Genomic DNA, 23,405 nt, shown 5'->3' with positions numbered 1-23,405 from the left:
TACAGCTACGGAGTTGCATCCAAATCACGAGTCAATTATGAGATTTTTATTATTACCTTATTGAAAAAATAAATTATTAGTACTACTGTTATCCGACGCAATATAAATAGTTCCGTGTAGCTCACGTCATCTTCCATTTCTATTTTCTAGCTATGGCTGTACACGTTCCACCGTCCAAGTTGCTTGGTGACTTGGTCCCCAAGTAACTTGCCGAAATTCTGATTATGCCCTTATATTAAATTTGGTAAAACATTTTCTTTATAATAGAATATAGCAGTAGACACACTCATTTAAATTTGGTAAAACTTTTTCTATTAAATAGCAATGAGATAGAAAATTCTTGAACTATCTAATAAAAATATATCTTTTCTATTTAATCTTTTATTCTTTTTAATTTTTTGGATATCCAGCTATTAAAAAAAAAAAGAATATCCAGCAAGACTGGAAGTCACTTTCCAAATTAATGCCAAAAAATAAAAAAAAGAGACGCATAATTCTAAAGATATTTCTGTTGTTTTTCTTAAAACAAGCGAATGAACAAACTATCACTTACCGTCCATGTACAATTCTCCGGCCTTATCCATTCCCTCGCAATTTTCGCCTTTATTGAAACAAAATCCAATTAAACGAAAAAAAAAGCGAGGTCATTTCTGTAATTCGATCCCCAAAACTTTTATATGTACTCGCCTTTCCCGTTGTCCTCTCCTTTCATCCTTTGGGTTTTGCAGCAATTGAAATAACAACCTTTTTTTTTCTTCCCTTTGGATCACAACTGGAAAACACAAAAAAATTCAAATTTTCATAAGCAAAAGCAGAATCAAAACTGTATTTAACAAAAAACAATAATAAAAAAGAAAATTCAAAAACATCAATTCAAATTCCTTTCTGTAGTTTTGAGTTGGCAAACTCATCAGCCCTTTTTTATTGGTGGAGAATCACAGGATATGATGCTGTCATGAAATCACGGTGTGGGGGAAAGAAAGTGAAAGCTGGGGAATTGGCGGGGTCGAAACGACAGCGGCGGATTGGCGATGGAGTTGTTGTGCACGACGACGACGGCGACTGCCGCGGGGGATTTGTGGGCCAGGGGCATAGGTGGAGGGTTCAGCCACGAGAGCGAGCACGATTTGGCTCTCATGGTCAGCGATTTTTTGGAAAATGGCAGTGCTGGCACCGATTCTCTCTGTAGCAGCGACTCCGATTCCGGTTTCTCCGATCTGGCTCACCTCGCCGACAAAATTTCGGTAATTTCATTTTTAAATCGCCACGACTTAGCCATTTTTGGCAGTAGGCAATTTTAGTTATGAACAAGAAATATATTTTTATTATAAAATTGAAAATTTTCTTCTGCTCTCACGGATTCATCAACAACATACATTTCATTTTTTTATCTTATAGATTTAGTTGATTTTGAACTGTAATTGAGAGGTAAAAAAAAAAAAAAACGCTGGTGTTGCTTTATATATATATAATCATTCTCCAGTAGCAAGTCACATTGTTTTTCTACAATTCAACACCAAATTGTTAACAACTATATAAAAGTCCAGATTTTATTGAATATGAATATCCATATGGAAGAAAAATTATGTATATATTATGATGATAGCAGCTGGTATGTCAATCTGATTGTGCCGGTGTACCGTCTGTTTATGCTAAGAAATAGTGTGCAATCTAATAATGGTGGGCGTCGTTGTTTTACATAATAGTGTGTAACCACAATTTTTGGGAAAACCACAATTTTAGTCTTTGATTTCTGCTTGGGAGAATTTTTTTGATGTTGAAGTAGTTTTTTCATGATATTACAGTTTTACAAGCGTTCTGTGCCTCAGTATGAGATGGACCTGACATTGGTGGTTCATTCTTTAATTCTATCAATCAAAGAGACAGATCTTCATGCTGTGAAGTCAGACCAGTGTAATGCCAGTTGCATCAGGTTTGTTCTGGTCAAACTCTTGAGACTTTCGGGCTATGATGCTGCGGTGTGTTCCACGAGGTGGCAGGGTAGTGGCAAGGTCCCCGGAGGTATGCTATAAAATGTCCAAGTTGCAAATGTCTTATATTTATCATTTTACAACAATGCTATGCGTTTCTAGATATATAGATTGTCAAGTAATGAATTTGGATATGCGAGTTGTACTTTTTGGAAAGTTTTGGGAACCATATACCAAATCAACCCTACATGGTTAAAGATAGAGTGAATTTACTGATCCATGTCAGTAGTTCAAATATATCATATTTTCCTTTGAATAAGTCTAAATCTGCTTGTTTGGGATTTCATTGTATTTTCATGGCAAGGAATGAAACTTTTCCCTTCTTGCATTACAAATGATATTAAATGTTTTTAGCTGAACCATATCCGATGGTAAACTTGTGGTTATGTTATGCAGGCGATCATGAATACATTGATGTGGTCAACTACAATACTGCTGGGAGCTCTGAGCGTTTGATAATTGACATTGACTTCCGAAGCTACTTTGAAATTGCTCGGGCTGTTGATTCTTACGATAGAATATTAAAATCACTTCCAGTTGTTTATGTGGGCTCTTTGATAAGGTTGAAACAGTTTCTCCAAGTTATGGTTGATGCTGCTAGATCTTCTCTAAGTCAAAACTCAATGCCTCTTCCTCCATGGAGATCTCTTGCTTATTTGCAAGCCAAGTGGCAATCACCGCACCAAAGAGATTTTAATCCAGATGAACAGAATATCACCACCACTTATTCTCTTGACCATAAACAGTGCAGAGGACATTTAAAGAGGCTGCAGTCCTCGCTTCATTCTGAAGTGGAAGCAGAGCGGTTTTTGAACCCCATAAACAGTGATAATACCCGTTGGTTGAAGCTTGAGAGGCGTCGGCATTTCTCGTTGAGAGCTCTTTGATAGGTAGAAATTTTGGCCCAGGAGATGAGAGTTCCTTCTTTTTGAGTGTAATTTATTTGCGGCTTTCTGTTCAGAGATTCTTTTTACCTAATATTTAATAAGAGTGGACCAGAATGAAGGGCAGGTGCTTATAGCAGACATCATAACAATAAAGTAGCAACCATATGGTGGAAACTTCTTCGCACTTTATGCATCTTACATTTTGGTTTACTGGCGGCAAGCGGGTCGGTATCAAGTTTTTGGAGCTGTTTATGGGTTTTCTTTATGCCTAACAGTGCCAACAAACCAGTTGTTACCACTGTGCTGCTGCAACATTCATTAGATTGTTTTCGGCTTTTAGTACCACCTTGAATGTATTCCTTGCCCCTTATTATATGGGTTTAGGAAATTTTGCTGTTATATATATTCTTTTCTCTTTGCTCGCCAGCCCCCCACCCCCTCGTTTCTTCTTACGTCTTAAAATGTTGAGCATATCTTTTTCGCGTTGAGGAAGTGCATCGATTTAAAACTGAATTCTTATGTTTGTTACATTACGGCTGGAATAGAACATGATCAAATGGTACCTGAATTCTTAATGCAATTGTGTTGGGCCGTCTGGAAGTTTATTTTTTAACAGTATTTGCTGATTGGACTTTTTGCAATTGGGGAAGGGGGGTTTGGGATAAGGTATTCACACATGATTATTGGACAACTGGACTCTTATCAACTGCTTTTAGATAGATGCTCAGCTCTTTCTTATCTGTCATGACATGAATAAGCTTTTGGTTCATCAAGCATGCCTTTGGTGGTTTTATTTATTTATTTTTTAATTTTTTGTTTTGAGAATTGGTGGTTCTTTGTTAAAACGTGATAGTATTGCCAAGTTCGTCCCTTCCTTTCAACCATGTGATCATAATGACGTAGGCTTCTTTCAAATATGTTTTTTTTTTTTGAGTTGAACTTTTGGCGTAATAGGGTAGAGATGACTTCAGTTTCCAAGTCTTTGGATGCTCAAGTGTTGAAGGCTAGATACTTCAGACGATCAGATTTTTGGCTACCCAACTAATTACACTAGTTTGTACGAACTAAAAAGTAATCTATCAAAGCAACAAGCAGCCTTTACGTGTCGGATCAAATTATGGATGACCCAAAATCTATAAAAAATATAGGTTCAATAAAAACTTTCTGCATAGAATAATTTAGAATTCTTAATGAGAATTGCCTAAGTGCTTAAATGTTTTAGTGAAGTGTCTAATTATAAGATACAACAAAGTGCCATAGGCACGATTTTAAAAAAAAAAACTTAGGTCCATTCTTTACAAAGAATAACCAAAGTTCATTCTTTATAAAGAGCCACTTAAGTCAATTTTTTATATAAAATAACATAGATCCATTTTTTTTTACAAATAATGATTTAGACACTTAGAAAATATTTCTAAGTAGAATGGCCAAAGAGCAAGTCTTTAACAAAGCGCTAAAGGTATGATTAAACAAAGAAAAACTTAAGTCTATTTTTTTATAAAGAACGACTTAGGTCATCTCTTTAAAAAGAACAATCTAAGTCTATTAGTTGCAAAGAATGACCTAAGCACTTAGAGAATATTTATAAGTAAAATACCCAAATAGCGAGTTTTTGACAAAATGCTAAAGGCATGATTCTTCCAAGAATGATTTAGATCTATTCATTGTAAAGAATGAACCTAGATACTTATTTTACAAAAAATGATTTAGGTCTATTACTTATAAATAATGACCTAAACTTAGAGAATATTTATAAGTAAAATGCCCAAAGAGTGAGTCTTCACAAAACAATGAAAGTATGATTATTCAAAGAATGGCCTAGGTTTATTTTTTACAAATAATGACTTAGACACTTAGAAAATATTTTAAAGTAAGAACCTTCGTACCAACAAGTATTCTATAGAATTTGCCTATAGACAAACATGCATTTTATGGAATAAGCTTATTGGCAAATAAACATTTTACGGAATGTGCCTTTGGACAAATCATTAACTTTAAAGATATTATTATCATTACCAATTATATTAAGATAACAAAATAAAATTAATAATATAACATATTTATTTTAATTATCAATTATTATATATACACTATAAAAAATATTTTATATAATTTTAAAAATAAATTTATCAAACGTTTAACTGATTCTCTTCATAGTTGGTTATTTCTATAGCAAGCTAACAATAATTATTTCAAAAGTTACAACATTATCAAGTTAGCCCTTAAAAGTACATAAGTATGGAGAAAAAAATATTCTAGTTAAATTATGTTGATAGAAAATTAAGTTAAGAAAATAAACCTATTGCTAGCTACATCATAAAATGCATATACCAGTCAATTTTTACGAGTGCAAAGATGCTTGTGAAATGTGCACTTGCAAGGACCAATATAGAGTGTTGCAAAACACAATATTGTATGTCTGTAGGCCCATTTTAAATACACACACCTTTTTTTGAGGATGGATGTCTGTAGTAGAGAAAATACTCTTATCTAGTTACCTTATGATTACTTATTGATAACAACTATGTCGGACTGCTCCCATGCATGTAGAACCTCGTATTGGCTGCGGTACAAACAACCTTCCATAATAATATTGTAAGATAGAGTTGATCCATAATTTATTAATTAAGTATCGGTTTTCTTCAGATTAGTAATAAGCCTAGGAAAATAGTGACATAACCATGCATTGAATGTAATATATAAATAAAGATGAAATCATACATACATACATACATACATACATGAGAAAACTACACCAAATAATATTAAAGGAAAATAATTGTTATACTCATTGAGATCATCATCGCAAGAGCAAAATGTGGGAAAAACTTCTTATACTTGGCAAAATAAACGTCATTTGGCTGGTAAAGCAATCTAGTTTTCAATAAGCATGCATAGAGTACCTAACTAGAAAGGTATATGGTGATTGACAATCACATCTCGTGACTCAATCAACCATATACTGTGCACACATATAATTATAACATAATGATATATCATACTATTAAATATAAATGCTTCACATGATACATAATAGTAATAACGGAAATCTAATTACAAATTATGGCTCAATTAATCTTTTGTTGGGACTATTGTTGATTCCTAAGAATATGGATTTCTCTTAAACACAGTGTTCAATTAACTATTAGAACTAATATAAAAAAGTTATATGTATAAAATAAACTAAATCAAAATTGCTCAAATTTTTCCACTTTGGCTTATCATTTTTCTATTTTTTTAATTTTTTCTCTCGGCATACTCTTTTTACTTTTCTATTTCTCTTATCTTTTCTTCTTTCTTTCTCTTTTATTTCTTTTCTTTTTGTTTTCTTTTTCTCTTTTTTTCCTCTCTGTCTCTTTTCCTAAAACGATGCAAATTAATGATAGCTGCTTTCAATTTTTCATTTTAAATGCTCATCGAATTAGGCAAGCTGATGGCTAAAATAATGAAGCAGGCATGTGAAATAGATGAAGCAAGTAGGACTATAGTTTCAGTGAAGTTAGCAGTTGATATTGATGAAGCACGCAGCTAATATTGATGAAGCATGTAGCTTGGTGGCTCAAAATTAATAAACCATTTGTGGCTGTCAAGCACATGTCTTATAATTCCTTCCAACTAATAAAAATTGTGTTTGGGAGAGGTACTGTTTGGGATAAATATGTCGACGAGACCAGGAATGACGAGCAGATATCGGATGGCAGAGTTCTGCGAACCGGTGTGTTCCGTAAAAGCCTGGTGCGCGGAAGAACAGGAGCAGAAATATCCTGCTCGTCCACGATGTTGTCATCCGCGAGGCCAATTTCCTATAAGAGGGATACGGCTATTCCGGCTAGAGGTCGATAGGCGAGGAGACCCGGTCGACGGCAGTTGGCAAGACATGCTCTCCAGCCCGAGAATCTAGGCACGACAGCCACGCTTTCCCCTGAGCCGTGGCGTAACACGCAAGGTCTCACAGAACCACGACAACCACGCTTTCCCCTGAACCGTGGCGTAACACGCAAGGTCTCGCAGAACCACGACAGCCACGCTTTCCCCTGAACCGTGGCGTAACACGCAAGATCTCACAGAACCACGACAGCCGCGCTTTCCCCTGAACCATGGCGTAACACGCAAGATCCCACGTTTGCCCATAACGCAGCAGTCAGAGCCCCAGACCGTCTCGAGAAAAGCAGAAAACGGGGATTCAGAGGAAGCCTATAAAAAGGTAGCCAACGAAGGTAAAAGGGTTGGCATTTTTGAGATAAAAGAAAAAAACCACGAAAAAGCCATAAGACCCGTGGCAAGCGTTCCCCGAACCTTGATATCTGACTTGAGCGTCGGAGGGTTTGCGCCAGAAGAACAACCGGCGTACTCTGACTTGTCTGTGTGTGCAGGGATATCTGGAGAAGAAGCATTACTAGGAGACCTCCTGGTCGTGGGGAAGTTGATCGAGCAGAGATCCTGGTCGTATAACGAGGAGAACCGGAATCTCGCATCAACATTTTGGCGCCGTCTGTGGGGATCCAGAGCAAAAAGCTTCTGTTGATAGCAAGAAGAGGGGTGAAGTAAGCGAAAAGCAATGGAGACAGGAGGAAGTAGTGCACAAGGGGGTGATATAAGGCTTAACGATTTCGTGACGCTGAGGGAAATAGTCAGCGAAGCACGGGAAAAAGTCATGTTCGACCGGATGGAACGGATGGAAAAGCAGATGGAGACCTTGACAACCATCCTGCATGAGCTGCGGAGCGAGCGAAGGGTAACCCAAGAGGGAAGGGTGAGAGGCGGTGGAGTGGCTCCAGGTCCCGATAGTGCGGGGAGAAGTCAAACCCCAGGGAGACTTGGTGGTGAGAGGGGTAACGTACCTCTACGGGGAGAATTTCATAGAGAAAGAGAGCGGTCCCCGGCAAGACAGACTTGTGACGCGGACGACGGGGTGGTGAATGCAGAGGAAACAGAGTTGAGGCAACACTTGCAAGATGTAGAGCAAGAGCGGGATCAAGTTGCAGCACGTGACCCTGGTCGTGCAGGGCAGCTGGAGGAGGAAGTGCGCAGACTAGCGCAGATAATTGACGACATGCAAGGGAGGAACAGAGCCCCCGGTTGGAGGATAATGCTGGACGGAGAATCGCCGCTCGCAGCGGAGATCATGAGGGCAGTTATTCCGAGAGATTTCCGCCTCCCCGACCTCAGATACTCGGGAAGAACTGATCCGCTGATGCACATAGAGCGCTTCAACGACATAACTGGGGTACAAGGACTATCTCAACCCCAAAGGTGCAGGGTGTTCCCACTATCCCTCGAGGGACGTGCACGAGAATGGTACAGGAAACTTCCTCGGGGCAGCATTAAAACCTTCGAGCAGATGTGCCAGGATCTGCTCGACCACGAGAAGGCGAGCAGACTCCAAAACATTCGAAGAAATTCCCAAGGCATGCAAAGGCTCGCCAAGTCTCAAAGCCTGTCTTATGGCGAGACCGAAGCCAAGCGTGCCAGGATCTGCTCGACCGCGCGAAGGCAAACCGAATCCCAGGCATTGAAAAATCTTCAAAGGCATGCGGCCCAAACCATGAGCCAAGCCGGAACCTGCTCGTCTAGGCGAAGACAAGCAGATTCTCAAACGAAAATTAATTCATAATTACAACACAAGAAAGTAATCAAAAAACATTTTTATTAATCTGTTAATGATTAACAGAGGGGATAATCTTCATGAACATTGTCCACTACAATAAAAGAAATATATCAAAAAGACGGCGGATCAGTGAGCCGAGCAGCATCGGTTGGCTGAACCTCCTCAGGTGCGGGGGGGGGGTATCGCCAGTTGCGTCCGGGGGGGTGCTCGCCTCGCCAACTTCAGCAGGGACTGCACGAGGAGGAGAGTTTTCCTCCTCAATCACGATCGGCTCTACCCCCTCGGCATCTTCCTTGGCCGCCTCCTCATCCATATGCCGAGCGACACCAGCTGCAAGGTCATCCATCTTCAGGTCAGGATGTTGCTTCCCGAGGACGGCCATGATGCAACGATAGGAATGCCGAAGTCCCTGGTCGTACTGGTTGTCGGCCTCCCTCTCCAAGTTCTCGACCTGAGCTCGGTGGGAGTCACGGAGAGATTCGAGCTGAGCCTCATACATGGCCTTCTGCCTTTGCAGATCCTCCTTGACCTTGGTAAGCTCCTCCTCGAGGGTAATGGCTTTTGCTTGAGCAAGTGATTCTTGCTCTATCAGCTTCAGATTCTCGAGATTCAGCTCCGCTGCTTTCTTCTCGGCAACGTCAGCTCTGCTCGTCGCCGATTGAATATCCTCCTTCATCTTCCGGTCGTAGCGGCCAACCTTAGCCTTGTAATAGGTGGTCATGCAGCTGAGGTGGAAAGCGCTATGCTGCATGGCCCCCACCAGCTCACCCAAGGTGCGGCCGTCAAAGTCCTCCAGGTCCTTCTTGCTCACGGATTTAGTTAACTCATTGAGGTAAGGGACCAGATGTTCTGCTCGGCTGTCAGGTAAGCGAGATCGAGGCCCGACAGGAGGAGAAGAGGTAGCAGGATCTGTGGCTACTCCACTAGCTTCCCCGACTTTTACAGGAGCCGGAGGTAAAATCTTCAAGGGTGGGGCCTGCTGCACGATGTTGGCCCGCTTTGCGGTAGGGGCATCCTTACTCTCGTCCCTCTTCGTGGTTGGAGGTCGAGAACGTTTTCGGGTCAGAGCCCCAATCACAGCGTCCTCCATCCTATGGCCAGGAAGTATCAAGCGAGACTCGAGCAAGTTGTATGTGGTTAACAGTTCCCGGCTCGAGCAGGAATTGACTAGCACAGCTGTTGAGTGTTAGAAAATGCATATTTATAAAGGAGAAAACCGTCATTTTACATTTCAAGTCTTACTAACAACCCTTACTTTTATGTATTTAACCTTCTTGTGATGTAATTACGTGTGTGTTATTTTAATTAAGTAATTTATGTATTTTAGGGGCATTATAGTCATTTCACAATAAAGGAGAGATCAGACGGCAAAACGGACATCACTTTTGAACTCAGGACGGTCGAAAACCTTAGGAGGAGCATAAAAGGAAAAATGGCACTATTCACATGTACGGTACTATTCACGTGTACGATACTGTATACGTTACTGTTCACGACACTGTTCACATAGACGGATGATGACGTGGCATTGACCGATGATGTGGCATTGACTGATGAGGTGTCACGATCCTGTTGGACTAAAATTCTTATGTACTGTTGATGGTGACGTGGCAGCATATCAGTGGACGAAAAATCTCGCGTACGGTGCATGCATCACACAGGATTATTTTCAACCAAACCGCGTTACTGTTCATCCGGGTCAAACCGCGTTACTGTTCAAAGTCGGGTCAAACCGTGTTACTGTTCATCCGCGTGGTCAAACCGTGGACTGTTGACTGATGACGTGGCGCAATCCTGAGCGTCCAAACTATTTTTAATCCGATGGCCATGATTTACTCCATGTATCTATAAAAAGGGGGCCTCCCCCCCCTAATTTGATATCTCTGAATCTATTTTTGGGATCCATTTTCTGTAATTCCCTCTCCATCTTGTATTTTCTTCGTATTTTAATAAATTCCCATTTTGCCCCTAGTTCAACTATGAGTGGCTAATTTTCTTTCAAGCTTGGGTTGAAGGTGAAGTCTCAACATGTGTCATGGGCTTAATTTGGTAAATTTATTTTCTCTTCCCCTCTAGTTTTTGTGGATGATTTGACTTATCGTCGACAAATAATACTGATCTTGTCTAGATACCGCCTTGGTTACACCGGCTTTCTAGTATAAGGTTATTATTATTTGGCACGATAAGCCCTTAGCACCATATTGATTAGAGCGTGGTTCATGAGGTGTGGATTCCCCCCTCATGATTTAATTGGCATTAATACGGATTATTTAGCCCATGATGCATGTTGATACGGATCCAGATACCCAAGTACGTCAATTTAATAGATTTTCTCTTCAATTTATTCTCTCAATTGCAATTCCAATTTTAGAATTTATTCTCGCCATTTTAATTTAATTATTAGCATATTCCAAATCATTTCCACCATAAATCCAACTACCCATTTACAAAATTAATTCTACATATAATTAAAATCCACCTCCTCGTGGGATCGACACTCGTCACCATTAGTCTATACTACAATAGATTCGTGCGCTTGCGAGTACATTAAAATTTGCACAACAAGTTTTTGGCGCCGTTGCCGGGGAGGTAAGTAATTTTAATTCATAGAATTAATTTTTGTGAATAATTTCTTTTATTTGTTTTCTTGTATTTTTTTTTATTATTAAAAAAAAAAGAAAAAAAAGTGAATCTACATATAAAGGTTAGTATTTCTTTTCTTTTTCTCTTCTTTAAAATTCTGTAATTTAATTTTCAATTTATTTATTTTTTCTTTGTAATTTTTGTTTATTTTATTAATTTAATTTTTTTTTCACGTATTTATTTTTGTGTATTTTTATAGAAAGGTTGTAATAGCGCAATAAGGTTAGTATTGTAATTTCTCTCTTCTTTATTTTATTTGTATTTATTTTGTTCCATCTTCATTTTCATTTTATTTATTTTGCATGCATGGTCGTAGGTCATTATTACCTAATCTTGAACCTATAGACCTTGAACTTGAGAAAACAATTCGCACACAAAAACACGTTAAAAATAAAATGGATTTACAAGCACCACAGGAGAGGCCATTTAAGGACTATTTTAGTCCCTTAGCTAATTTGAGCACGTCATGCATAAGATACCCAAATGTAGCTGCTAGGAGTTTTGAATTAAAACCTAGTGTGTTAAATTGTCTCCCTACATTTTATGGCCTAGAAAATGAGGATCCATATAATCATTTGAATGATTTTCATGCCATTTGTCAAACATTCAAATATGAGAATTTTTCAGATGATGATGTTAAACTTAGACTATTCCCATTTTCTTTAAAGGATAGAGCCCGTTCATGGCTTAATACATTGCCTGCTAATAGCATTTCATCATGGGAACAAATGGTAACTAAATTTTTAAATAAATATTTCCCAGTGCATAAAACCAATGCTATTCGCAGGGAAATCTCAGAGTTTACCCAGAGAGAGGACGAGCAATTTTTCGAAACATGGGAGCGATTCAATGGGCTACTCTTGAAGTGTCCACATCATGGGTACGAGAAATGGCACCAATGCCAATACTTTTTAGAGGGATTACTGCCGAATGTGCAAGAATGGCTAATGGCAACAAGTGGAGGAAAGCTAATGTCAAAAAGTGCATCAGAGATTTGGGAATTCTTCCAGCGACAAGCGGATAATTCCCAACAACGGAGTCGATCACTCAGGAATACTAGACGAATTAAGGGAGTAAATGAGGTTCAAATTGGCGAGTCAACTTCGGGAATCAAAGAAGTCAAGGAGATGGTTGAAGGTCTTGCTCGACAAATAGCATCGTTATCGACTGCTAAATCAACAGAACCACATGACCATGACTCATACTCAGATCAAGATAATGCCATAGGTGTAATGAGAAAGCCATCAAATTACAACCCATACTCCAACACATATAACCCTGGATGGAGAGACCACCCCAATTTTTCATGGTCTCAAGGATTCCAACAGAATGGACCAACAGCTCCAGCTCCACCAATTCCACAAAATCCTCAAGCCTCTCAGCCACCATTTAGACCATACAATCAGAACCAGAACCACTCTCAACCTAGACCATGGGAGGATGCATTCCAGAATTTTAGGAATGTTACTCACTCCACGATTGAGCAACAGAACCGCACCATTGATGGACTACGAAATGAGTTGAGAGCAGGCTTCAACTCACAAGCTCAATCTGTTTCAAGCCTCGAGAAGATGGTGGGACAACTTGCTTCTTCAGTTCAGACCTTGGCAATGACTGTTGAGAAAGGAAAATTTCCAAGTCAACCAGTGCCTAATCCTAAAGGAGTGCATGAAGCGAGTACCAGTTCACCACAACAGCATGGAGAGGTCAAAGCAATAATGACCTTGCGAAAAGGAAAAGAAATCGACAACAAAGTAGAGATGCCGGTGACAAAGGAAAATCAAATTGTACCTGTGAACGTTGAGGACTCACCACCGGAGGAGAGAGAAGAAGCCAACCCACGAGAATACGTTCCCAAAGCTCCATTTCCTCAGAGGTTAGCGAAAGGAAAAAAGGGAAAATCTACAGGTGAGATTCTCGAAATCTTCAAACAGGTAAGTGTTAACATCCCTTTACTTGATGCTATAAAGCAAGTTCCATCTTATGCCAAGTTTCTTAAAGATTTGTGTACTAAAAAGAGAAACATGCATGTTCAAAAGAAGGCATTTTTAACAGAAAACGTTAGTTCTATACTCCAACATAAAATTCCTTTAAAATGCAAAGACCCAGGCTCCCCCACTATCTCATGTAGTATAGGGAACCACACAATTGAGAATGCTTTGTTGGATTTAGGAGCTAGTGTAAATTTATTGCCTTACTCTGTGTTTGTGAAACTTGGACTGGGAGAATTACACCCAACTCCAGTGGTGTTACAACTTGCAGATCGGTCCACGAAAATACCTCGTGGTATTGTGGAGGACGTGCTTATCCAGGTAGACAAGTTTTATTTTCCTGTTGATTTCATTGTAATTGACACTCAACCAATACAGGATTCAAGGAAGCACATCCCCATTATTCTAGGCCGACCTTTCTTGGCAACTGCGGATGCTCACATTCAATGTAGGACTGGAAATATGCAGTTGTCCTTTGGCAACATGACTATGGAGCTGAACATCTTCAACATTGCCAAACAACCTCACAGTGCAGATGATGGAATTGTTGATGTGGATTTAATTGAAGCATTAGTTGATGATACTTTTGTTTCAAACCTTAGTGATGATCCTTTACAAACATGTTTAACTCACTTTGGTTTGGATTTTGATATTGACAGATCGGTCGATGAGGTCAACGCCCTGCTTGACTCAGCACCATCTATGGACACTAATAAATGGAAGTCAAGAGTTGAGCAACTAGCACCATCAGAGAAGCAACTCATTCCATCATCAGAATCACCACCGAAACTCGAGCTCAAACCATTGCCCAACACTTTGGAATATGCGTTTTTGGGAGAAGAAAGTACTCTGCCGGTAATCATCTCATCATCCCTAAATGACGAACAAAAAGGTAAGTTGTTGGATGTTTTAAAAGATCACAAAGGAGCATTAGGATGGACCATAGCAGACATTAAAGGTATAAACCCAGTAGATTGCATGCATTACATTCACCTTGATGAAAATGCTAAAACTACTAGGGAGATGCAACGTCGGTTAAATCCTAACATGAAAGAAGTTGTTAGAACTGAGGTCCTTAAGCTATTAGATGCAGGTATCATTTACCCAATTTCTGATAGTTCATGGGTCAGTCCTGTACAAGTTGTCCCTAAAAAGTCAGGAGTCACAGTAGTTACCAATGCTGATAATGAATTGATACCCACTAGAGTGACTACAGGATGGCGTGTATGCATTGATTATAGAAAATTGAATTCTGTCACACGTAAAGACCATTTTCCTTTACCATTTATTGATCAAATGCTTGATAGATTAGCAGGCCATGAATTTTATTGCTTTCTAGATGGTTACTCAGGATATAATCAGATTCCCATAGCACCAAAAGATCAAGAGAAAACTACTTTCACTTGCCCTTTTGGCACATTTGCATATAGGAGAATGCCATTTGGATTATGTAATGCACCTGCTACATTTCAACGATGCATGTTGAGCATTTTTTCTGATATGGTGGAACGATTCCTTGAAGTCTTTATGGATGATTTTTCTGTCTTTGGTGACTCGTTTGATCAATGTTTACATCATCTAACACTAGTTCTGCAGAGATGTATCGAGAAGAACTTGGTCTTAAATTGGGAGAAATGCCATTTTATGGTAAAACAAGGTATTGTTCTCGGTCACATCATTTCGAGCAAAGGTATTGAGGTTGACAAAGCCAAGGTGGATCTCATTTCTAATCTTCCTCCACCCAAAACAGTCAGAGAAGTAAGATCTTTCCTTGGGCATGCTGGTTTCTATAGACGTTTCATTAAAGATTTTAGCAAAGTTTCTAGACCCTTATGCAATTTACTTGCTAAGGATGTACCTTTTATCTTTAATGATTCATGTCTTATGGCTTTTGAAAAATTAAAGCAATTGTTGACATCATCACCCATCATTCAGGCCCCAAACTGGAGCTTACCATTTGAACTTATGTGTGATGCATCTGATTATGCAGTAGGAGCAGTTTTAGGACAAAGAGTTGATCGAATTCCTCATGTTATTTACTATGCTAGTATGACATTGAATGATGCACAGTTGAACTATTCAACTACTGAAAAAGAAATGCTAGCAGTAGTGTTTGCATTGGAAAAATTTCGATCTTATCTCATTGGTTGTAAAATAATTATATTCACAGATCATGCTGCTCTTAAATATCTTCTCACAAAGAAAGATGCAAAAGCTAGACTAATTCGTTGGGTGTTACTTTTGCAGGAATTTGACTTGGAATTCAAAGATAAGAAAGGGTCAGAAAATGTTGTGGCGGACCATCTCTCTCGTCTTCACTTTGACACAATTACAGAGCCATTAATATTAAATGAGTCATTTCCAGATGAACAATTAATGAGTGTGGAAGTATTACCTTGGTATGCTGATATAGTTAATTATCTTGTTACAGGTAAACTTCCAGAGCATTGGACCAAGCAAGATAAGGCTAAATTCTTTGCAGAAATAAAGAATTTCTTTTGGGATGACCCATATTTGTTCAAGTATTGTGCAGACCAAATTGTTAGACGATGTGTCCCTGAAAATGAAATTCAGAATATTCTTTCATTCTGCCATGAACAAGCGTGTGGAGGCCATTTCAGTGCTAAGAAAACAGCTACAAAAGTTTTACAATGTGGTTTCTATTGGCCAACTATATTTCGAGATGCTTACACTTTCTGTTCTTCATGTGATAGGTGTCAACGAATGGGGAGCATTACACGAAGAAACATGATGCCACTAAATCCAATTTTAGTGGTTGAGATTTTTGACGTATGGGGTATCGACTTCATGGGACCCTTTCCCCCTTCTTTTGGCCATCAATACATATTGGTTGGTGTTGACTACGTCTCGAAATGGGTAGAAGCAATTCCATGTAGAACCAATGATCACAAGGTGGTGATAGAATTTTTGAAAAACAACATTGTCTCACGCTTTGGATTCCCTCGAGCAATAGTCAGTGATGGTGGTGCCCACTTCTGTAACAAAGCATTCAAAGCTCTTTTGACAAAGTATTCAATCACACATAAAGTGGCGACCCCGTATCATCCGCAAACCAGTGGCCAAGTTGAGATCTCCAATCGAGAAATAAAGCACATATTAGAAAAAACGGTGAGGCCGGACAGAAAAGATTGGTCATTAAGACTTGATGATGCCTTATGGGCATATAGAACGGCTTTCAAGACCCCGATTGGGATGTCACCCTACAGGCTAGTGTATGGAAAAGCTTGCCACCTACCTGTGGAACTCGAGCATCGTGCATATTGGGCCATCAAGAAATTCAATTTTGACATGCAGCATGCCAGCTCAGAAAGACGATTACAACTGGCAGAACTTGAAGAAATTCGCAATGATGCATACGAAAATGCCAAGATTTACAAGCAACGAATGAAAGTCTTTCATGACAAGCACATTATGAGAAAATCTTTCACTCCAGGTCAGAAAGTGCTTTTGTTCAATTCTCGCTTGCACCTATTCCCAGGTAAGTTACGCTCTCGTTGGTCTGGCCCATTTATTGTTCATACTGTTTTTCCACATGGGGCAATTGAAATTAAAGACCCAAAAAATGGTGTCACGTTTAAAGTTAATGGTCAAAGATTAAAGCCATATCTAGAGTACCAACCACATGAAGAAGACACTGAAATAAATTTGAGTGACCCACCAAATTTGAATTGATTTTTTTTTCTTTTCGTTGATTTGATTTTTCTTTCTTTCTTTTTATTATTATTCTTTTGCTAATTGAAATTGTTTTTGCATAAGTGTGTTTATTTTACCATTAAGTTTTCTCTTATCATTTTTAATCATGAGTCTCATACTTAGACCGTTCCTCCTGAACATTCTTAAACCACTTCAACGTGTCAAAACTCATCTCAAAAGACAGATTCAATTTTGTAAAACACATCGCATTTGGGCTCTACAACCACCAGAGTTAGTAGCCTATGTTGAGGGTTTAGAACACCAACTCAGAGACATTGAGAGAAGTGTTTACGACATCCAGTTGGAGCTTGAGGTAAATTCAATAAGAGGACGATTTTAATTTTCTTTGTGTGTTTTAATTTGTTTTTCTATTTGTGTGCTTTAGTTTGTTACCCCGGTGAAGTGGCGGATAACGGTACTCCGTGACAATCAAGTCGGTTACTTCAGTTTCCCATAATAACTGATATTCTGAGGCGAAGGTATGGACAGAAACGAGATTCTAGCGAAGCTTCACAAGCGATTCCCTTCACTTCCTCAGAATGCCCTCCTTACGATCTATAAAGCTCGGTCCGAACGCATGCGATTACTCATGAGGAATAACATACCTGCTGACATCCGTTGGTTAATCGAGGCTAAAGTACGATCGGCAGGTGAGTTACCTCCAAAATTTATTGCATACATGCCTGGTTGTGGTAAAGGAAATTATGCAAGAAAACGACGAGCTCGAAGAATTTCTGTTGCTTGTCATAAGTGTGCCAGAATGAGTTGCAATAAAAACCCATGTTCTTTAGGAATGGTGTCTGATAACAGGGAAGATAAGATTCAATTCATTAGGGATGGCTTGAATAAGGAGTCATTGGATGATATCCTTTTGTCTCTTGAAACGCATCCCAGTGGATATGTGCAAGGAGCGATTCTCCAGTTATGGCCGTTATTCCAGAAAGAGCATGCACGATATAGTCTCGGGAATCTGACTATAAACGACCCTGTTTGCCAGTTTATAAGAAAACTGGATAGGAAGCCTATCCTCGACCCATAGAGGGCGTTCAAGCCGTTTCTGGACGTAAAACCAGAGGAAGATGTGAGCCACAGTCGCAACTACCTGTAAATATCCTTTTACTTTATTGTTATTTTATTTCACTATTGTCTTATTGTTTGCATTATTGTCTTTAATAATTTTATTACTGTTTGCTTTTTCCTTTTTACTGTTTTCTTTTTGACTTGCGAGCCACGTGCTTTACGCGTTATTTGACACTGACATATTACCTCATACACAACCATGACCCACTATCACCAAGACTCTTAAATGTGATTTCTTTTTTGTCAAGCACTCACAAATTGTTTTCGAGAAGTATCACAATGGCAGCTACTCCCAATAGACAATTCAAGAACATTTGTGTGCTTTCTGGATTTACCTATGGCAAACATAAAGAGTTCGTTGAGGCAGCCATAGATCTTGGTCGAAGCATAGCAGCGAGAAAATTACACTTGGTGTATGGAGGAGGTAATCGAGGGTTATCAAAAATGGTCTCAGAAGCAGCTTTTATCAGAGGAAGTCAAGTGTTAGGCATCATCCCAAGAGTCCTAAAACCATTGGGCAGTTCGTCTGACTCATCAACTGGAGAAGAGTTAGTCGTCTCAGGTATGCAAGAAAGAATAACTGAAATGCTTAATCATGCTGATGCTTTTGTTTTCCTTCCAGGAGATCTTGCAACACTAGAGGCACTTATGACACTAGCATCTTGGGCCCATCTGCACATCCACCAAAAACCCATCGGTTTGTTAAATGTCAATAACTTTTATGATGGCTTTATCGCATTTCTTAACCATGCAATAAAAAACTATTTCATTCCCGCTAATGTGAAAAAACTCTTTATTTGTGCTCACACTGCTAATGAGCTACTTGATCTGTTACAAGCGTATAAACCGGAGCCAGACCCCTGGACCTTTGTGTTGGAGCGCCCAAATAATGATGGTAACAGTAGCAGCAGTAAGAAGTACAAATTAGATTTAACTCTCCGCCTGTAAATATTTTCTTCTGTGTTGCACCACCCAGGTGATGTCTTCTAAACTCTACTTCTTTCATTTCAAACATTGAGGACAATGTTTGGTTCTGGTTGGGGGGAGGGAATAGTCGACAATTATGAAATTTTGGTTAAGTTTTTACTAATTTTTTGTTGTAGAAACTAACTGTTGCTAACTTTTTGAGTTGAAGATGGCTGAATATGGAGTGTAGTGACTCTAGAAACGCATCTTCATAGTTTAAAAAAAAAATTAAAAAAAAAACTTAAAAAAAAAATTAAGACATTTTCTTTTTTCTTTATTATGTGTTTATGTTTATTTTTCTTCTTTTTAATTTATCCTCTATAAAAATGCATTTTCCAACTTTTGAGTCGAAGATGGCTGAATATGGAGTGTAGTTCCTCTAGAAACGCATCTTCTTAGTTAAAAAAAAAAAAAATTTTTTTTTCTAATAAATTTTTCTACATCATTTTCACATTCCTGCATGCATATTTTTCTTTCATGTTTAGAATAGGTTGGGGGGTAGAATGTTGTTAAAAAAAAAATTTGTGTTATTTGTTTTAACATTGGATGACATGATTAATTTCAAATTTTATTATTTGTATTATCTTTGGTCTTAAGTGATGTTACGCTATGTTTGCTACTTTACATGTTGATGTCGGAGACAAATATGAGTTGCTTGAAGGAATGAACATGTCATAAATAAGTGCCAAGTGAGTTGTTGAGCCTATCATTTTCTTGGAGAGTAACCCTTTTGCCCATTCTCTATACAGCTTAGCAGTTTATTATTTTATACACGATCTCTACATTTCTTTTGAGTTAACCCTTTAAAAAAAAATGGTAAAAAAAAAGAAAAAAAAAAGAAAAAAAAGAGTGTGTTGCTACATTTGGAGGCCCATCTAACTAGTAGATATGGAAAATTATTTAGAGCCCTAAAAGACGATGGAGAGGCCATCTTTGATCCGTTTGAGCCTTTCAAGCCATCCCTTTTATTTAATATCCATAGTTAACCCTTTTGAGCCTTTAAAAAAAAAAAACATTTTCTTTGTCAACTTATCATCTTGACCCACTCCGATTTGGAGTATTACCTGATATCTTATAAGTTCCATCACCTATGTATGTTTGAGAAAATGTAAATAATTATTTTGTTCAGTGAAGTTATGCCAAATAAAAGCAAAAAAAAAAAACAAAAAAAACAAAAACAAAAACAAAAGTTGTTGTTTCAAAAGAATAAAAATAGGTGAAATCCACCTTGCAACTTCCAAAAAAAAAAAAAAAAAAAAAAAAATTCTCTGCATTTTTCTCAAACATACACTTTGTTTTCCTTATTTTCCTTCTTTGTTAGCCATGTCCCTAGCCTACGTTTCGTCCTAATAAAAGTCCTTCTTGATTTTAGGGAACTATAGTTTGAAGTAGAAGCTAGTTATATGGGCTAAAAAGATGTAGTGATGCATAATTAAAAAAAAAAAAAAAAAAAAAAAGATAAATAAAGTGGGTTGACTAACATTTTATTTGACTTGAGATCGTATTATTTCTAAGCTGAGGGCATATTTATTTCATCTTGGTGAGAGCATGTGATATCACTTCTTTATTATTTTCTCTCTCAATTACCATTCATTGGAGTGACTATTTTTATTGGGATTAATTTATTTGTGAGAGTGTCACTACTTCCAGTGAGATTTTGGGGTTTGACATGTCATTCTTGAGAGTAGCTAAAACAAAGTCTACTGGGCTAATTCATGTGGATGGTTGATGTGGGTGTGATGTTGCTTTAGACTGGAGATAATGCTTATACTTTTATTTGATTGCTATCATTAATCTGATGGAATAAATACGAGTGTTTCTATTAAAACAAAAAAAAAATTATTTTGAATTTGAATTTTGTTTTCGCTTTATTTGCTAGGGACTAGCAATAAGCTGGTTGGGGGGTGTGTTGAGTGTTAGAAAATGCATATTTATAAAGGAGAAAACCGTCATTTTACATTTCAAGTCTTACTAACAACCCTTACTTTTATGTATTTAACCTTCTTGTGATGTAATTACGTGTGTGTTATTTTAATTAAGTAATTTATGTATTTTAGGGGCATTATAGTCATTTCACAATAAAGGAGAGATCAGACGGCAAAACGGACATCACTTTTGAACTCAGGACGGTCGAAAACCTTAGGAGGAGCATAAAAGGAAAAATGGCACTATTCACATGTACGGTACTATTCACGTGTACGATACTGTATACGTTACTGTTCACGACACTGTTCACATAGACGGATGATGACGTGGCATTGACCGATGATGTGGCATTGACTGATGAGGTGTCACGATCCTGTTGGACTAAAATTCTTATGTACTGTTGATGGTGACGTGGCAGCATATCAGTGGACGAAAAATCTCGCGTACGGTGCATGCATCACACAGGATTATTTTCAACCAAACCGCGTTACTGTTCATCCGGGTCAAACCGCGTTACTGTTCAAAGTCGGGTCAAACCGTGTTACTGTTCATCCGCGTGGTCAAACCGTGGACTGTTGACTGATGACGTGGCGCAATCCTGAGCGTCCAAACTATTTTTAATCCGATGGCCATGATTTACTCCATGTATCTATAAAAAGGGGGCCTCCCCCCCCTAATTTGATATCTCTGAATCTATTTTTGGGATCCATTTTCTGTAATTCCCTCTCCATCTTGTATTTTCTTCGTATTTTAATAAATTCCCATTTTGCCCCTAGTTCAACTATGAGTGGCTAATTTTCTTTCAAGCTTGGGTTGAAGGTGAAGTCTCAACATGTGTCATGGGCTTAATTTGGTAAATTTATTTTCTCTTCCCCTCTAGTTTTTGTGGATGATTTGACTTATCGTCGACAAATAATACTGATCTTGTCTAGATACCGCCTTGGTTACACCGGCTTTCTAGTATAAGGTTATTATTATTTGGCACGATAAGCCCTTAGCACCATATTGATTAGAGCGTGGTTCATGAGGTGTGGATTCCCCCCTCATGATTTAATTGGCATTAATACGGATTATTTAGCCCATGATGCATGTTGATACGGATCCAGATACCCAAGTACGTCAATTTAATAGATTTTCTCTTCAATTTATTCTCTCAATTGCAATTCCAATTTTAGAATTTATTCTCGCCATTTTAATTTAATTATTAGCATATTCCAAATCATTTCCACCATAAATCCAACTACCCATTTACAAAATTAATTCTACATATAATTAAAATCCACCTCCTCGTGGGATCGACACTCGTCACCATTAGTCTATACTACAATAGATTCGTGCGCTTGCGAGTACATTAAAATTTGCACAACAACAGCCTCAACCCGTTTGAGCTGGCCAGGTCGGAGTGGGAAATGAATGCCCCAAGAAACTACAACACAAACAGACACTTGGTTAGAAACAAGCCAATAAAACAAGAACAACTATGGATACAAGGCATCTGGAGCGAGCAGGCAACCTGGGACCGTGAAACGGGGTGGGACCCGATAATCCTTCCCGTCCATTTGTGCGACCTGACCCCAAGGACCCCCAGCAAAAAAGAACTTTCTCTTCCAATTCCCACCACCACCAGTAGGGAGGTCGGTTATAGGTTTCCTTGTCTTGGCGCTAGATTGGAAGTAGTACCAGCCTGCATCTTTGGGGCTGCTCTTTAGCTGGTACAGGTGCTTCACCTCATCAACCGTGGGCTCGCTTTGGCAACATCTGTCCCAAAATATGAACAGACCAGAGAGCACTCTCCACCCATTGGGATTCAGCTGACCAGGAGCTAGATTTAGTCCGTTAAGTATCCGGGCAAAGTAAGATTGCAAGGGACACCTCAGCCCGTACTTAAAGCTGTCCAGATACAGGGTAACATATCCCTTAGGAGGCCGGCTGGGAGCATCCTTCTTTCCCGGGACCTTGAGAGGTATCTCGCCAGGAATGCTATACCTCAGCCGGAGGTCCTCGAGCTCATCAAACGTGGTCGTGCACGTCATGTAATCAATAGCGTAATCCCGCGATAGGGCTCTACCTCCTATTGTACTCCTCCCCTCTGGTCGCGGCGCTCCTGATGGGGACGCCTCACCAGAATCATCTCCTCGACCCTCACTCAGAGTATCCTCGGAGCCAGAAGATCCATCCTCACCATTACTCCCGCTCGTAGAGGTCGTTTGGGGAGACATGCTCCTAGTACTAGTCCTGACACTAGACCTAATAGGCTCTAAGAGGATCTCGGGGTCAAAGGCGGGATCGGTGAGCAGACTAGGCAGGAAGTCCAACCCGTCGTCATCAACCTCAATGACTTTCTCTTTACCTTTCGACATTCCCTAAACTCTAACCACAACACCACCAACTACTACCCAAACGAAAGAAAAAAGAAGTTATCTACAAACTATCCGAGACTGAGGAGAGAGAAGTAATACCTGAAGTACTGCTTCAATCGGAGAAAGGCAAGGATGGGGACTTCGTGCCGGAACTTCTTTGCCGGAGAAACAGAGACGGAGACGGAGACGGAGTGAATGGTGAATATGCCGTTCGAGAGGATTTGGCTTTCCAAATGAGG

At 39.0% G+C, this 23,405-nt stretch overlaps 2 protein-coding genes and 1 non-coding gene across 3 annotated transcripts; 1 reads left to right on the top strand and 2 right to left on the bottom strand.

Moving 5' to 3' along the window:
• Window positions 1-695: 695 nt before the first annotated feature.
• On the top strand, window positions 696-3,296 carry LOC102627296 (uncharacterized). Its single transcript, XM_006486423.4, has 3 exons — window positions 696-1,244; window positions 1,806-2,022; window positions 2,388-3,296. The coding sequence occupies exons 1-3, from the start codon at window positions 1,032-1,034 to the stop codon at window positions 2,876-2,878; spliced, it is 921 nt and encodes a 306-aa protein (XP_006486486.1). The 5' UTR covers window positions 696-1,031; the 3' UTR covers window positions 2,879-3,296.
• A 5,463-nt stretch (window positions 3,297-8,759) lies between these two features.
• LOC127901752 (uncharacterized) lies at window positions 8,760-23,166 on the bottom strand. The gene is made up of 3 exons (XM_052439302.1): window positions 22,587-23,166; window positions 8,938-9,662; window positions 8,760-8,816 (listed from the first exon to the last, which is right to left on the bottom strand). Exons 1-3 carry the CDS (start codon window positions 23,164-23,166, stop codon window positions 8,760-8,762), a joined length of 1,362 nt encoding a protein of 453 aa, XP_052295262.1.
• Window positions 11,909-12,012, bottom strand: LOC127901994 (small nucleolar RNA R71). Its single transcript, XR_008054399.1, has one exon. It is a non-coding gene; the product is annotated as a small nucleolar RNA R71 (small nucleolar RNA).
• Window positions 23,167-23,405: the final 239 nt, after the last annotated feature.

This window comes from Citrus sinensis, chromosome 4 (genome assembly GCF_022201045.2).
Source record: "Citrus sinensis cultivar Valencia sweet orange chromosome 4, DVS_A1.0, whole genome shotgun sequence".
NCBI classification, from domain to species: Eukaryota; Viridiplantae; Streptophyta; class Magnoliopsida; order Sapindales; family Rutaceae; genus Citrus; species Citrus sinensis.
Note: the sequence above shows the minus strand (reverse complement) of the source record. Positions and strands in the feature narration are given on the sequence as shown.